The sequence below is a fragment of the Hemicordylus capensis genome, chromosome 5 (genome assembly GCF_027244095.1).
Source record: "Hemicordylus capensis ecotype Gifberg chromosome 5, rHemCap1.1.pri, whole genome shotgun sequence".
In the NCBI taxonomy this organism is placed as follows: Eukaryota; Metazoa; Chordata; class Lepidosauria; order Squamata; family Cordylidae; genus Hemicordylus; species Hemicordylus capensis.
This window is the reverse complement of record NC_069661.1, coordinates 14129857-14143786: the sequence shown is the minus strand read 5'-3', so window position 1 is coordinate 14143786 and position 13930 is coordinate 14129857. Positions and strand designations below refer to the sequence as shown.

General features: G+C 44.9%; 1 protein-coding gene across 1 annotated transcript in view; it reads left to right on the top strand.

Moving 5' to 3' along the window:
• The first annotated feature begins 635 nt into the window (after positions 1–635).
• The window catches only part of CAPZA2 (capping actin protein of muscle Z-line subunit alpha 2), a 36338-nt gene continuing 23043 nt past the window's right edge, over positions 636–13930 (top strand). The window contains exon 1 of the mRNA XM_053252450.1: positions 636–840. Within this exon, the coding sequence (XP_053108425.1) occupies positions 802–840 (39 nt within the window). The 5' untranslated portion in view covers positions 636–801. The remainder of the gene's footprint in view (positions 841–13930) is intronic.

The window sequence follows — 13930 nt, the reverse complement described above, 5'->3', positions numbered from 1 at the left end:
CCTTCTGCTTGTTAGTCAAGCATTTTCCCTGCTGCGCCACTTAAGGTGACTTCACCTTCAAGTACTCGCATGTTAAAAATATTGCATGTGTCGGGCGGGGGGAGCAGGGGCCCCCTCCAAAGGCCTTTAGGTCCAGGCTCCCGAATTACCTAGGTGCACCTCTGAATACAGTAAATCCTAAACAGAAAATCTTAAGGTTTGGATTCCTCCACTCCGCTGGAGAAACACTAGGAAGCAAACACAGAAAGGGCAGGGGCAGAAGAACCCAGAGTGAAACCATGACACTAAGAATAATGATTTTTAAAATCCCTGAGGGACAGCGTAGTAATAATTGCTCCCTTTGCCATCCCCTCCTTTCCTGTGCATCTGACAGGTTATGGAATAATGACAATCGTGTGTCAGAAACCCTAACGGGCGGGAGGAGGAAGTAGAAAAATCTGGCGAGGTATGCTAAAGTGACGAACTGGGGTATCCGAAAGCCCTACAGGAAAGGAGGGAGTGAGAGATGGGACGACTGGGGTCCTTGCATTACAGGGCAGGCGAGGACCTCAGACTCTGGGCGCGTGCCCGCGACCTCGCTCCCGCTTCCTCAGCTGCCCCCCCCCTTCAGCAGCTGCGCGCTCTCCTCCTCCGCCTTCTCGAGAACGCGCCCGGTGCCCCGGCCCCGCCCTTCCTGCTCGAGCGAGGGGCGGAGGCAGGCAGGCAGCTGGGCCTTTGCTGCTGCGCTTCCTCCTGCTGCTGCTGGTCCGGGTGCCGCCGCCGCCTCTGCACGTTGTCGTGGTCGGCCAAGGGAGAGAAAAGATGGCGGACCTGGAGGAGCAGCTCTCGGACGAGGAGAAGGTGAGGGGAGGCACCACGGCGAGCTGCAGGGCGAGGGGCCTGGGAGGAGGAGCGGGAGGAAGAGGAAGCGTCGGCGGCGAAATCTGAGGAAAGCTTCCTGCTGCTTCCTTTCTTCTCGCCCCCTCCCTGGGGAAACGAAGCGGGTGGGCTGGGGGTGAGCGGTCCTCCGGCCCTGTCAGTGGGGCAAGGCGAGGGAGCGGGGGAAGGAGGCTTGCGTCCTGGGCCCACTCCGCTTCCCTCCCGCCACTCCTTGTACGGTCTGGGCGCTGAAAATAGGCTCCAGGCGCCGGGCTGGGGTTGCAGCAAAGCAGGCGGGGCAGATCCGGTGTCTGGCAAATGAGGCCGCCCGCCCGCCCCGCTCTGCTTTTCTGTCTCTCCCCTCCCCTGGGCATGCAGGGGAGGCTCCGCCGCCCTCTGCTCCCCCCCCCCCGTTCCTGGCCTCTCTTCCGGGTGTCTGGGCAGGGCAGACTCGCCTCGCCACCTTAGCCCTCGGTGGCGGTGGCGGCGGCGGTGGCTGGAGTGAAAACGATAGCAGGTTCTTCATCTTCAAGATCGCTTGCCGCGATCTGGCTGCACCCCCGGCCAACCCCGCCACCCCACCCGCGCCATCCTTTTCCTGCATTTGTATGGCTATAGTGGGCGTTCTAATATACTTTGCTGACAGCGAGCCCTAAACAGAGATAGTTATTTCTGATTGATTGATCCAGAATGTATGTGGGGCAGCATTCGTTGTTCTGCTTGAGGAAAGGCACTCACGCAGTTCTTTTCTCTGTCCTGCTCTCCGGGCATCCCTGTTTGAGGGAGAATTGGATGTTGTGCTTCATCCGTTTTCTCCTCCACCCCCAGTAGACAGAGCTATTACCCTTCAGCTCCTCAGTCTCTTTTGTGGTTCAGGCTTGCAACTCAGTAGGGCTTATACTCTTCTAGAGTGTAGAAGTTGAGCACTTAGAGTCCTCACAGGTGATACTAAACCACATCCTGGTAGGGAACTATAGAAAACCTAGGACTGCCAATAGGCAACAAAAGGAAGCCACTGCAGTGGGACACTCAGGCTTGCCAATAGGGAGCGATGGGGAGACCCCTATTTTCCCATTTATGAGCAATAGGAAAGTGACGCTTCTCATTGTTGCCTTAGCTTGGGACAGGGGACAGGAGTGCAGCATTTCAAGGATGCTGGCAAGCAGTGGTCTCCCCCTTGTTCCCCTTTGGCAAGCTTGAGTTTCCTATTGGCATTCTTAGGTTTTGTTTCCTCTTGGCAAGCATGCATTCCCTATTGGCTGGGACTTTTTCACACAGCAGACTTTACCTTGAGTTTACTGGGAGGCTTTACTGCAAACTCAAAGTTGTCCCCAAAAGATGCAAATAGTGGACTTTTTTTTTACCCTGGATATAAATTTAAAGTAATGTGCTATGAAAAACCCAAATTGTGTGTGAACTGCTCCCTGATAATTCGCAGGGACTTTGGGGTAAATCTGGCCGATATGTGAATGCACCCCCTCCATTCCAGAGGAGATGCGAGTTAAAGGGCTTTAAAAGCCCCATGTGGAAAAACTTCCAGGTGGTTTAGTATCACCTGCTTCACACAGTACATGGTAGCAAACCTGTTTGTCATTAAGCAGACCCTTGGTGTCACAACCAACCCCATCTTTCACACACTCAAGTGTACTTGTATAATAACATGAGCGTGTGTTTCCAAGCAGATGACACATTTGTACTTCATTAGGAACATAGGAAGCTGCCATATACTGAGTCAGACCATTGGTCTATCTGGCTCAGTATTGTCTTCACAGACTGGCAGCGGCTTCTCCAAGGTTGCAGGCAGGAATCTCTCTCAACCCTATCTGGAAGATGCCAGGGAGGAAACTTGAAACCTGCTCTTCCCAGAGCGGCTCCATCCTGTAAGGGGAATATCTTACAGTGCTCACACATTGTCTCCCATTCAAATGCAACCAGGGTGGACCCTGCTTAGCTAAGGGGACAAGTCATGCTTGCTACCACAAGACCAGCTCTTTAGGTGAGCATGTCAAACATTCTATGAAAATTCCTTTAAAAAACACACACACTTATATCCTGCTCTTCCTCTGAGGAGCTCAGAGCAGTGTACATAGTTATTTTTATCCTCACAACACAACCCTGTGAGGTAGGTCACACTGATTGATACATGACAAGTCCAGAGTCACCCAGTGAGTTTCATGGTTGAATAGGGATTTAGACTCAGGGTCTTCTCGGTCCTAGTCCAGCGCTCTAACCACTACACTATGCTGGCACTTCCTTAAAGTGTGTGAAGTGAAACTAGGGGTGTGCACCGGACCGCGGACCTGCGGCTCGGCACTGGGGTGGGGGGGTCCATTAAGGGCGGGGGGGGCTTTACTCACCCCTCCCGCGCTTTGCTGCTTCGGCGCCATAATTACTTTAAAAAATGCGCCGCAGAATCATTCGCCGCTCCGGGGCTCCTTGACTTCAAAATCGGGCGGCAGGATACTTCCCTGCCGCCCCCAAACCCCCCTCAAGCCATTTGAGCTCTTTAAATCTCGCGCCGGACCGAGTGCTAAAGCGCTCGGGCGGGCGGCGGGGAGATGTCCGTCCGTCCGCCCGCCCCCTTCCCTGCCTTCTGCGAAGTGCAGGGAGCCTTCTGCTTTTTTACATTTTTTAAAGTAATTATGGCGCCGAAGCAGCAAAGCGCGGGAGGGGTGAGTAAAGCCCCCCCCGCCCTTAATGGACCCCCCCACCCTAACCCTCCCGAACTAAAACCACCCCTTGTCCGGACCGGTTCGGAGGCCAGTAGAATGGCCTCCGAACCGATCCGTGCACACTACTAAGTGAAACCCCACCCCCTGTAATCCTTGATAAATTCAGAAGTTAAAATAACTTCTCTGAGAAATGAGATCTGCTCTTCATTTTCTTTTAAAGAGGTGCCACTTAATAGAATATAAAGAAATATACCTTACTACAGAACTTCACAACTCTATAGAATGTAAAAATGATTTTTTTTAAAAAAGTCATCTCAGTTCTTCAGTTTTCTTTGATATGGCAGCTTAGGAGGAAAGGGAAGGCTTGTATTTGCGTCCTGCTTTACAAAAATTGCATTGCTCATATGATCTCTGGTTGAAGACACGTCCCAAGAGGAAAGCTCAGGTGGAAGAACACCTTGTGACATGCAACACAAGTGTGTGTCTCACTTTGACCTCTCTGTCCTTCGAGTCCAAACTAACTGCAATACCCAGTGCAAGACATTTCAGAGCCAGTGTCTGGTGATATACAATTTGGATCTTTCTGTAAGACACTGCCATGTTCCCTTATAAAGGTAATGATCAGGATTGAGCTAGCTGCTGGAACAACGTGTGGGTGTTCTTAAATAACTATACACAGCTTTATAGCTTACTACAGTGAAAATCCTGATATGCTAGGATAAAATTTAAATAATAAACTAAAATAGCTTAAATGACTCATTCCACTTCCTGTGGGTGACTCTGTGCACACTGTTTAGGTGAAGTAGTAGAACCAAGTTCTGTTCTCAGTTCCTAATTGATCTAAAATAATGGGGTCTAGTCCCTTTCTTCCCTGTGCCCCCAGCAGAAGCTTTGGTGGTCATCATGAGCTTGGGTAAGTCCCACTGAATGCTGACTTGTTTCTGGGTAAACAAACATAGGACAGGAATAAAATACATCATGGTTGTCTCATAACTTCTGGATCCATGCATGGACTTAAGCCACAATATATCTGTTCGTTACTAAAGTGCTACAAGTGTCTGTGTGCATATGGAACATGGGGAGCTGCCGTATACTGAGTCAGACCATTGGTCTATCTAGCTCAGTATTGTCTACACCAGGGTTTCTTAACCTTGGGCCCCCAGATGTTGTTGGACTACAACTCCCAGAATCCCCAGACATGGCCTTTGTGGCTGGGGATTCTGGGAGTTGTAGTCCAACAACATCTGGGGGCTCCAGGTGAAGAAACCCTGGTCTACACTGACTGGCAGCAGCTTCCCCAAGGTTGCAGGCAGGAATCTCTCTCAGCCTTATCTTGGAGAAGCCAAAGCGGGAACTTGAAACCTTCTGCTCTTCCCAGAGTGGCTCCATCCCCTGAGGGGAATATCTTGCCGTGCTCACACTTCTATTTATTCATTTAAATTCTATTCCGCCTATCCAAAAATGGCTCAGGGCAGTTTACACAGAGAAAGAATAAATAAATAAGATGGATCCCTGTCCCCAAAGGGCTCACAATCTAAAAAGAAACATAAGATAGACACCAGCAACAGTCACTGGAGGTACTGTGCTGGGGGAGGACAGGGCCAGTTACTTTCCCTCTCCTAAACAAAGAGAATCACCATGTTAAAAGGTGCCTCTTTGCCAAGTTAGCAGGGGTCTAGTCTTCAATTCATATGCAACCAGGGTGAACCCTGCTTAGCTAGCGGAACAAGTCATGCTTGCTATCACAAGACTAGCTCTCCTGTGTATGTGTACATTAGTTGAAATTATTTTGTGGGTTTTTGAGTAAAGGGGTGTGTGTGTGTGTGTGTGTGTGTGTGTGCGCGCGTGCGCGCGCACGTCACAGAAAATAAGCTGCACTGTATGGCAGCAGAATGATCTAAGTTCCACTTTGCTCTAGAAGGTTGGGTATCTGCACATATTCCAGTAGCAGCTAGTTTGCAGTCATTGGTATGTTTGGGGATGCATGAACATATAATACTTAGGGAAGTAGTACAAAAAAGTATAAGTACACATGAGCCATTTACGATTAGTCACTCAAGCTGAAGTCGTATATAAACAAATGAGACCAGGTGGTCTATATAAACACAAATCTTGCAAAACCACTATGATTCTGTACAAGTATTATCTGCACTACTACAGAATTTCTATAGGGAAATGTGTATGAGTCATAAGCTATATCAGAAGAAATACTCGGTAAGCTGTAACAGAAGAGATACTTGGTAAATATTTCAGAAAGACAGAGCAAGAATACTAATATATTCATGTAGGATCTCCCCTCACTTTGTTGGCATAGTAAGTTTTCTTCCTGTTGCCTGAAGTGGAATTATGATGTTGTTGAACAAAAATAATTTCTGTTGTCCCACTCTTTACCAAACATAAAGACTTGCGTATTACAGGCTATTATTAGAAAAAATGGGCTTTGATAGTCCTCAAAAACTACCTTGCTCCCTTTGGAAAAGCAGAGCTCCTTGGCAGTATCCAGTTTTCCTTTTGAACTCTTGAGTTTTCTCTTGACTCTTATTTGTTGTTCTGATTCTAGACTAGCTGACTTGTCTCTCTTTTTTTTTAAAGTCCCAATGAAGGGATAGTTCAGAGTTATATTTATAACTCTGAACTATCCCTTCATTGAGATAATATAGTTATGCTATGAGACAGAGTATTACCATTGGGTTGGAGTTGCCAGTGTAAAGATTTTGGACAACATTAAACCAAAGTTAATCATGCTGAAGTCCTTTTGATATGTATAGGACAAGTTAGCTATGACTAACCTGCCATTGTTTTCAGTGGTGTTTAACAATGACTAAATGGTCTGGATGCTGCCTGTTATCTTTACTGAAGACTGTACAATTATTATTTTTTAAAAGGAAGTGAACATGTATTTTAAGCAATAGTTTAGGGTAGGGTTGAAAAAAGAACTTGGGGAACTTCCTCTATTTCTGAATGAGGGACACGGTTCAGCATATGTAGTTTAACATGCACAATATTTCCCTGCATCATCAATTTACACTGGTTTGATTCAGATGCTCCAAGCTATGGTCTGGAGAATCAGGAATAAGCACTGTGTTCCCATGTTCTCCCTCCTCTGCTTTATCTTTGCACACTTGGCTTAATAAATAACGACCTGGTTCTCAGCAAACCATTGTTTGTTATTGTATCCAAAGTAGCTGGCTATGGTTTGTGGAAGCCCTATAAACAGAGGACTCTCACAAACCATAGCTTGCCAGTTTGGACATCCTGGCAAACTGTGGTTCGTCAAAAACCAGGAAGCTATTCATTAACCCGAGTGTGGGAGAAGAGGGACATAGGAGTACAAGACACATTCCCAAACCATGACCTGGAAGGTAGAAATGTTATGCCTGAACCAAACCACTCGTTAATGCTAAAATTAACATTATTGATTTTCTTCTGGCTTCTTACAGATTAATATGCTCTCCTTATCTTCCAGAATATCATGATAGCAATTTTCCAAGTGAGATTTCCATCTGTAAGCATAAGTTAGTATATTCATGCCATTGAATCTATATGCTGGACAGGGAAGAATTGATGGGAATGAGATGGAAAGTTGAATGACTTCTGGAGGGGCAAATTGGGGAACACAGCACATTTGGTTATATAACCACCATCTGTTGGTTAAACTAGGTGAATTGTGGAATGAACACCACAAGTGATCTTTGGTCAAGAGAGCAGACTGTAGAGTGCTGACAAACTAGCATTATTGGGTTCCCATGCACTCATGTGGGAGGAGGACTGGGAAGAAAATGTATGCACCTGATGGAGTTGGATATTAAGTTCCTGTTAATATTGATTTCTCAAAGTCTGTTTTATATATTTTTCCTGTTATGCTTCCATGGGATAGAACACCTGCTTGTAAAAATGAAGTCAACACAGTGTTCCTTCTACACCAACGCTTTTTACTGAAGCAGCTCCAGCCTGCATGCTCTTATCTTGATGTGCTTGGACAACTCCAGACATGAAGGCTACAGTGTTCCCATTCTTGTACTGGGAAATGCTTCACATGCTCTGTACAAAGATTTCTGTTTACACAGTGGAATTCTTTGAAACTTTGGGTTGTACCCATGGTTCTCCAAATCTTCCACAAGAAACAGTGGTTATACTTCCTAGTGTAATTTAGCACACAATCCTGCACAAATTGAAATTGAGGGTGAGAGAGATTGACAGGGTTGGGAAAATATTTTAAAATATTAAAGTGCCAGTATCAAGTATTTGGGTTCCTAGCTACTCTAAAGCTTGTGATTTTTCTTCCAGTTATTATGAAACACTTCTTGCTTGGGGAGACTGCCACTGAGCAAGTGATGGTGCTTTCTTAGCAGGAGTGCATTTGGGCAGAGAGTTTCCAATAAAACATTTGTGTACATATTCTTTGTGCATATGAATGTTCACATGCTAATGTTGTATTCCTTCAAGTGGTAAGAGCTAGAGTTTCCAAAGTCTTTCTTGGGAGTATTTGCATATCTGAACAATGTGACATCTTAAAATATGGCTCATCAAGTGAGTTGTGCAACTCATTGCTGGAAAAGAGGCCAAACATGCATATTGTGTTTTTACATGACATGTTGCTTGTGCAGGAGATATCAGACTTTCTACACTTAGGGAATCTTTTCTACATTGAGTTCTCTGTTGATGAACTCTTGTATATCTGCCTAGAATTCCTGCACACTGCAGAGAATTCTGGGGCACATTCTAGAATGTTTACTTGGGGCACTTGCCAGATGTTTTACACTTCTCCATTGTCCCATGGAAATTAAGAGAGTGTCCTAAAATTTGCTCAGAATTTTCTTGCAGGTACACATTACAGGTAATGATGGTTAAATTGCCTTCAGAGAAGTTGATTTGCTGCTACTGAACTCATTGAGAAAACCCAGGGCGGGTTTCTAGGACTATAGTTTGAAAACCATTATGCTACTACAAAGGCTCCAGCAGTTAAATAGGAACCCCAGTTTCAGGATTCCAAAAATGTATTGCCTGTCATAGGACATTTTCCCCTTGGGAACACTATTTTCTTGCAAACACTGCTATTTGATCCTTTTCAGAATCCATTTTCAGTTTGTTGGCTGGGGTGAACTATTTGGTTACCAGGACAGGTAAAATTTCAAGCCTTCATTGTGTTAGATGTTTGCCTAAGACAGCTCTCTGAATGTTTTAAATTGAATTAATGATCATTACCGGAAACAGTTTTTTTTTTAATGCTTCTATGAAGAGAGGCTCATAGAGACATATTGTCTTCCACCATGTTGTTGGTGTGGGTGTTTGCAATGTAAGGTTGCCAGATCCAATATGAAAAGGTCACTTTGCTTTTAGAAAAGAACATTGCAATAGATGTGGCTTCTTCCACTGTAGCACTCTGGTGCGAGGAGCTACACCTAATGAAATTCTGTGCTGTTATTGAAGGTTCGTGTAACCTATCTGTCCTATGTTGGCTGCTGGTTGTATAAACTTAGAAGAAAGATAGGGTAAGCCATTTTAACTCTGAATTACCTTGTGTGTTCAGTTCAGGAGCTCTGTTTTTGCCAGACCAGGGTTTTTCAGTCTGCCCTCCCTTAATGCTCAAGATGCAGATTTATGAAGAAGCCTGTGGTAAGGGAGGATTTTCCCAATTGGATAATATGAAGAAAAATATCCCATCTCAGAAACCTTTGAGTAGCTTGTTTTTCAAGTGCTGCAAAGCTATGTTTTGCAAACAGTTCTATACAAGCTAGGTCAAACTGCTGTTATGCTTTGATCTTACATTGTGCAGCTTCTATTTATTTATTTATTTGTTACATTTACAAACCGCCCCATCCAAAGGCTCTGGGCGGTGTACAATTAAAAAAAGACCAAAAAAAAAAAAACCCACCACACACCATTTAAAACACAGTGCTAAAAACAATTCAAAAACAATTAAAATGATTTAAAACCAATTAAAATACTTTTAAAAACACTTTACAAACCTTGGAAGGCCAGGCCAAACAAGTAAGTTTTTAGCGCTCTCTTAAAGGCCGACAGTGAGCTTAAACTGCGGATATCTGCTGGGAGTGCATTCCATAGGCCAGGAGCAGCTACATAAAAGGCCCGGTTCCGAGTCGCCACCAGATGTACCGGTGGTAACTGGAGACGGACCTCTCCAGATGACCTCAACGAGTGATGGGGTTCATACCAAAGAAAGCGCTGTCTAAGGTAGCCTGGACCCAAGCCATTCAGAGCTTTATTTATTTATTTATTTATTTATTTATTTATTTATTGTTAAAATTCTTTTTTAAAAAACATTTTATATCCTGCTCTTCCTCCGAGGAGCCCAGAGTGGTGTACTACATACTTAAGTTCCTCCTCACAATAACTCTGTGAAGTAGGTTAGGCTGAGAGAGAAGTGACTGGCCCAGAGTCACCCAGCAAGTATCTTGGCTGAATGGGGATTTGAACTCAAGTCTCCCCGGTCCTAGTCCAGCACTCTAACCACTACACTACGCTTGCTCTCATCTATACCCATATATACCTCCTTTCATTAAAAACAATCCCAAGGCAGTTTACAAAAGTTAAATAACATATAATAAAAATAACAGTTAAAAGTATTAAGCTAAAAATATGAAAACAAATAAAATATATAAAATACAAACATAAAAACTGTACAAGGATAAAAACACACAGAAGCAGCAAATCATGTAAAGGCCTGGATAATAAAGGTAATAACCAGCACTTTGTATTTCACCCAGAAACATATCGGCAGCCAGTTTTACGACAGGCATAATATGGTCTCTGGGTTACCCCAGAGACCAACCTGGCTGCCGCATTTTGAACTAACTGAAGTTTCCAAACTACATACAAAAGCAGCCCCACATAGAGCGCGTTGCAGTAGTAGAGCCTGGAGGTTATCAGCTGATGCACCACTGTTTTGAGATCATTCTCTTCAAGGGATGGATGCAGCTGTTGAATCAGCTGAAGTTGATAGAAAGCGCTCCTGGCCATAGCTTCCTCCTGACATACCAGGGTGAGGCCTGGATCCAAGAGCACTCCCAAGCTGCGTAGCTGTTCCTTCTGGGGAAGTGTAACCCCATTCAGCACAGGAAGATCTAACTCATCCCTTAAATTCTGATCCCCCACAATGAGCACCTCCATCTTGCTTGGGTTCAGCTTCAATTTGTTATCCCTCATCCAGTCCATTACTGCCTGTAGGCAGGCATTTAGGGAGTGTATGCCATTTCATGATGCTGATAAGGAACTAGATTTGGGTGTCATCAGCATACTGATAACACCCAGCACCAAACCTCCTGATGACCTCACCCAGCGGTTTCATGTAAATATTAAAAAGCATTGGTGACAGAATGGAGCCCTGAGGGACTCCATATAGTAGCTCCCGTTTTAAAGAGGAGCTGTCACCAAGCTCCACCATGTGGAATCTGCTTGAGAGATAGGAGCGGAACCACTGCAAAGCAGTGCCTCCTATCCCTAATTCCCCCAGGCGATCCAGAAGGATACCATGGTAGAGGATTTCAAACGCCTCCGAGAGATCCAAAAGAACCACAGAGGCACACTTCCTCTGTCGATTCCCCGGTAAAGGGCATCCATCAGGCCGACCAAGGCAGACTCAACCCCATAGCCCGCTCTAAAGCCAGTTTGAAATGGATATAGATAATCAGTTTCCTCCAAAACTGACTGGAGCTGGTTAGCCACCACTCTCTCAATCACCTTGCCAAACCATGGGAGATTGGAGACCAGCCTATAACTATCCATCACTGAGGGATCTAGGGAAGGCTTCTTAAGAAGTGGTCTAATCATTGCCTCCTTCAAACAAGGAGGCATCCTACCCTCCCTCAGCGATGAGTTAATGATATCAACTAGGCCATCTCCAACAATCTCCCTGCTAGATAGAAGCAGCCAAGTCGGGCAAGGGTCCAGAGAACAAGTGGTAGGCCGCACCACCCCAAGCAGCTTGTCCACATCATCAGGCATCACAGATTTAAACTGATCCAATCTAATACTGCAAGAGGGATTGCTGGACACCACCTTAATAGACTCTGAAGAAACAGTGGAGTCCAAGTCCGCCCAAATACAAGAGATTTTGTCTGCAAAGAACCCATTAAAAGCATCGCAGCAGAACAAAGTCCCCGGGGCTTTCTTCGGCTTTGTCACCACACAATTTGTGGATAAGTGATATTGAAAATTACAGTTAATTCAGCTACAGTGTATCCATTGCCATTGTACATAGGAACATAGGAAGCTGCCATATACTGAGTCAGACCATAGGTCCATCTTGCTCAGTATTGTCTACACAGACTGGCAGTGGCTTCTCCAAGGTTGCAGGCAGGAATCTCTCCCAGCCCTATCTTGGAGTTGCCAGAGAGGGAACTTGGAACCTTCTGCTCTTCCCAGAGCGGCTTCATCCCCTAAGGGGAATCTCTTACAGTGCTCACACATCAAATCTCCCATCCATATACAAGCAGGGCAGACCCTGCTTAGCTAAGGGGACAAGTCATGCTTGCTACCACAAGACCATTTGGCCATTGCCAAATAAATTACAGCATTTCACTTTTGTAGAAGTCCTATGTATAGGACAGTCAGTTATTTATGGAATGGTCAGTATGTTTCTGTTTAATATTTTAAAAAACACCAAATTATTATTGATAGTTTTTTTATTTTTCCAACATGAACTTCCATTTGTGCAGTGCCTCATTCTGAGAATCAGTTTGCTTTGTGTTCATAGTTTCCTCAAGAGCCTACTTGAGGAATTGTACATATAGGACAGGGGGCAGAACTGGTATAGAAAAGACATGCTACAATATTTCATACATGCCTTCCTTCCTGCATGTCTTAAAAATCTGGTCAACTAGATGTTCTTTATTTAAGCCTCTAAAAGCAAGTTTCTTTACCAAGGTTTATTTGTTAAGGATGGAAGTCTTCCTTCCCCCAGCCCACCCCCGCCCCCATGTAACCTACCTTTTCCTCCAGAGAGCTTAGAAAACATATTTCACTTTATCTGCACACCAACTCTCAAAAAAGTGACTTGCCCAAGACCACCCAGTGAACCTCTTGGCTGAGTTATGCCATCGAGTCAGTGTCGACTCCTGGCGACCACAGAGCCCTGTGGTTTTCTTTGGTAGAATACAGGAGAGGTTTATCATTGCCATCTCCCACGCAGTGTGAGATGATGCCTTTCAGCATCTTCCTATATCGCTGCTGCCCGATATAGGTGTTTCCTGTAGTCTGGGAAACATACCAGCGGGGATTCGAACCAACAACCTCTTGCTCCTTAGGCAAGTTACATCACCACTCCACCATTAGATAGAGAAAGCAGATGTACACGCTCTCCCTGAAATCTGGTCTTGCAGACTTAGTCACATAGTCACATACTAGCTAGCCTTTTCGTTCATTCAAATATGAACTACTGTAGCTTGACTTCAGTAAGTCATAATCGTGTTGAGTGTGCACATTGTCATTGCCTTATATAGGCATATACTTGCCAAGGGGCTTTGCCTTTAACCAGATCTGTTTCCGTTGTGGTCATAAACAGGAAGGCTAGTGGTTAGAAGGAGCATATCATTTCATGACATCTCATGTATTGCTGTGTGTGTGTGTGTGTGTGTGTGTGTGTGTGTGTGTGTGTGTTTTAAACGAACAGGTTTTTAGCACCCTGCTTTTTTAACAATCTATATTATAGGCAATCATAAACCTGCTTGCCAGTTATGAGTATCATAAGCCTTCTGGCAAGCAGGACACTCAGCACCACACAGATCTCCTCCCCAGAGCCCTCACTTCCACTGCCATTTTTGAGAAGGTAAGAAACAGCAGGAATCCTTTCTGAGCAGTAGGAGAGGGTTCCCACTGTTTCTTACCATCTCCATATCTCTATGCAAATGACAGAAGACCTGTTTCTCTCCTAAGACCGCTGCCCCATACCAGGAAAGACTCTGAGGGAAGAGAGGGGATTGGTAGTGACCTCAGATCATGGCTGGCTAGTGAGCTAAGCCTAAATTTGTGGGTCCCTACCTATGTATCTGTTTTGATCTTCAAGAGGTGGTAGAGTAGTCACAGTACATTGATTCTGAATATCGTGGCAGGAGAAAAGGCACAGGGCTGACTAGTCTGTTTTTGAGAAATGCTCTACTTTTCTTAGCAGCTTTATTAAAAAAAAAAAAAAACTTAAAGTATTATATGAAAGAACTTTGTTGGATATACTTGTTTCTTGACTTAAAGCCATTTTATCCTGCATCCTGCTACATTAACTAAGTGTGTTTGCTCGGAAGTAAGTTCCACTTAAATTAGTGCGAGTTGGTCAAAGGTATGTGTGTGCTGGACTGCAGCCTTGATTGTATAAAACCAAAATAAATTAGGATTGTGACCTGTATCTAAACAGTTGACAAAATCCAAATGTAGTACCAGGAAGGTGT